This window comes from Sceloporus undulatus, unplaced genomic scaffold (genome assembly GCF_019175285.1).
Source record: "Sceloporus undulatus isolate JIND9_A2432 ecotype Alabama unplaced genomic scaffold, SceUnd_v1.1 scaffold_3531, whole genome shotgun sequence".
NCBI classification, from domain to species: domain Eukaryota; kingdom Metazoa; phylum Chordata; class Lepidosauria; order Squamata; family Phrynosomatidae; genus Sceloporus; species Sceloporus undulatus.
The window spans coordinates 1-2,297 of NW_024806451.1; the positions used below are offsets into that span (position 1 = coordinate 1).

General features: G+C 44.1%; 1 protein-coding gene across 1 annotated transcript in view; it reads right to left on the minus strand.

Moving 5' to 3' along the window:
* Positions 1 to 2,099: 2,099 nt before the first annotated feature.
* The window catches only part of LOC121918058 (gastrula zinc finger protein XlCGF67.1-like), a gene marked incomplete at both ends in the record, with an annotated part of 880 nt that continues 682 nt past the window's right edge, over positions 2,100 to 2,297 (minus strand). The window contains 2 exons of the mRNA XM_042444167.1: positions 2,100 to 2,207; positions 2,293 to 2,297. The exon at positions 2,293 to 2,297 is cut by the window's right edge and continues 682 nt beyond it. Coding sequence (XP_042300101.1) covers positions 2,100 to 2,207; positions 2,293 to 2,297 — 113 coding nt within the window. The remainder of the gene's footprint in view (positions 2,208 to 2,292) is intronic.

Consider the following 2,297-nt stretch of genomic DNA (forward strand, 5'->3'; position numbering starts at 1 on the left):
ATATGGGTGTGATATGGTCACCTCTAGATCTTCCAGTGACCACTCTGACAGCCATATTTTGGATTAGTTGAACTTTCCAGACTTGGTACAAGGGTAGCTTAGGTAGAGCACATTACAGAAGTCAAGACGTGAGGTTACCAGAGCATACATGATAGTTTTCGGGTCTACAGGTTCCAGGAAGGGGCGCAGTTGGCATATCAACCAAAGCTAATAACAGGCACTCCTGGCCATCGCATCTATCTGAACTTACACCTGGAGCAACGGATTCAGGAGCGCTCCCAAACTGCAAACACAGTCCTTTAGGGGGAGTGTGACCCCATCCAGGAACGGTTGACAAACCTCCATACCTGGACTAGGATCTCCATCAAGTACCTCGGTCTTATCTGGATTCAGTTTTAATCTGTTTCTCCTCATCCAGCACATTACTGCTCCAAGACATTCATTCAGAGGGGAAATGCCTTCCTTAGTTGATGCAGAGGCCTGGGGCATGAAGAGATATAGTTGGTGTCATCAGTGTACTGATAGCACTCCACTCCATGTCTCCAGATGATCTCTCCCAGCGGTTTCATGTAGATGTTAAACAGTATTAGTGACAGGATGATGCCCTGAGGAACGCCAAATTTAAACTCCCTTTTAAAGGAACAACTGTCCCCAAGCATCTCTGTCTAGAATCTGCTTGAGAGATAGGACCGGACCCACTGTAATGCATTGCCCTCGATCCCCAATTCCCTCAGGCTTTCCAGAACGATACCATGGTCGATGGTATTGAAAGCCACTGAGAGATCCAAAAGCTTCAACAGGATCACACTTCATCTGTTGGTGTTCAAGCAAAGATGATCTACTAAGGCGACTATAGCATTCTCGACTCTGTATCCCGTCTTGAAGCCAGTTTGAAATGGGTCTAGATCATCTGATTCTTTCAAGAATGCTTGGAGTTGAAAAACAACTTCCTTCTCAATCACCTTGCTTAGAAATGGAAGATGGATCTGTAATTGTTCATGTCCAAGGGATCTAGGGAGGGCTTTTTCAGAAGACTCTGAACCACTGCTTCTTTTAAGCAAGATGGAAAATAGCCCTCCCTAAGAGATGCATCTATGATACGTCTCAGGTGAGTCCTAAGTGCATCTCCTCCTTGGAGGACTAGCCATGAAGGGCAAGGGTTGAGAGGGCAAGTTGTCTTCTTCACACTTCCAAGGAGCTTGTCCACATCCTCAGTACTCACAGATTCAAATTGATCCAGTATGATCTTATTCACTGAGTTACTGGACACCTCACCTATTGCCTCTATAATAATGTCTGCCTCTGGAAGAAGGGAAGGAGTACGCTCTTCCTTCCTTCCATCTTTCCTTCCGGAATGGAGCCCAAGCTGCAGAACTGGACTCAGGAGACAAAGGCTGGGAAGACTCTGCTTTGTACATATAGCGCTTTCTCTCTCAGTGTGTGTGTGTGTGTGTGTGTGTGTGTGTTTGCCTCTGCTGTTCTTATGGCTGTGAATGGAGTTGAGGACTGGGGAAGAGAAGAAAGTGTCAATTTTGTGCAAATGCAGAACGTCTGTGCATCAGAGTCCAGTGTGTTGAAATAGCAAAGAACTTTATTGAGAACACATAGAAGCAATTCAGTGCTTAAGCCCACTCCAAGCCAAACTATACATTAAAACCCAAAACCTAAAATATCACCCTCTTCCCAACCTAGCCTCCACCTACAATTCCTACAGTCTATGCCCCACAGGTAACAAGACCCCCTTTGCCACCCCCAGAAACTAACCCCCTTGCTGTTAATATCATTCCCATAACTATTCGAGCCAGCTGCAACAAATCCCACACCTCCATTTCGCTAACCTATACTACAATCTCCAGTCAAATTTATAAACTGTGATCTATACTAACAGCAATGACAACCTAAACTTAACAAAATATAACTTTAAAACATAAACAGACTTATCCACAGACAAACCACAGGCATATGGATAGACAACCCTTACAAACAAAACCATAAGGGCCTTTTCACTGCTGGACTGAAAATATATTTTCTGTATTAATTCTTGAAAGAATAATGTTAGTTCACTTCTGGGATTTGTGTGGCTTCTCTATTGTGTGGACTCTCTGATGTCTCACTAGATTTGACCTGAAAGAAAAACATTTCCCACAATGCTGGCATTTATGTGACTTCTCTCCTGTGTGGACTCTCTGATGTGCCAATAGGTATGACTTGGAAGAAAAACATTTCCCACAATGCTGGCATTTATGTGACTTCTCTCCTGTGTGGACTCTCTGATGTGCCAATAGGTATGACTTGGA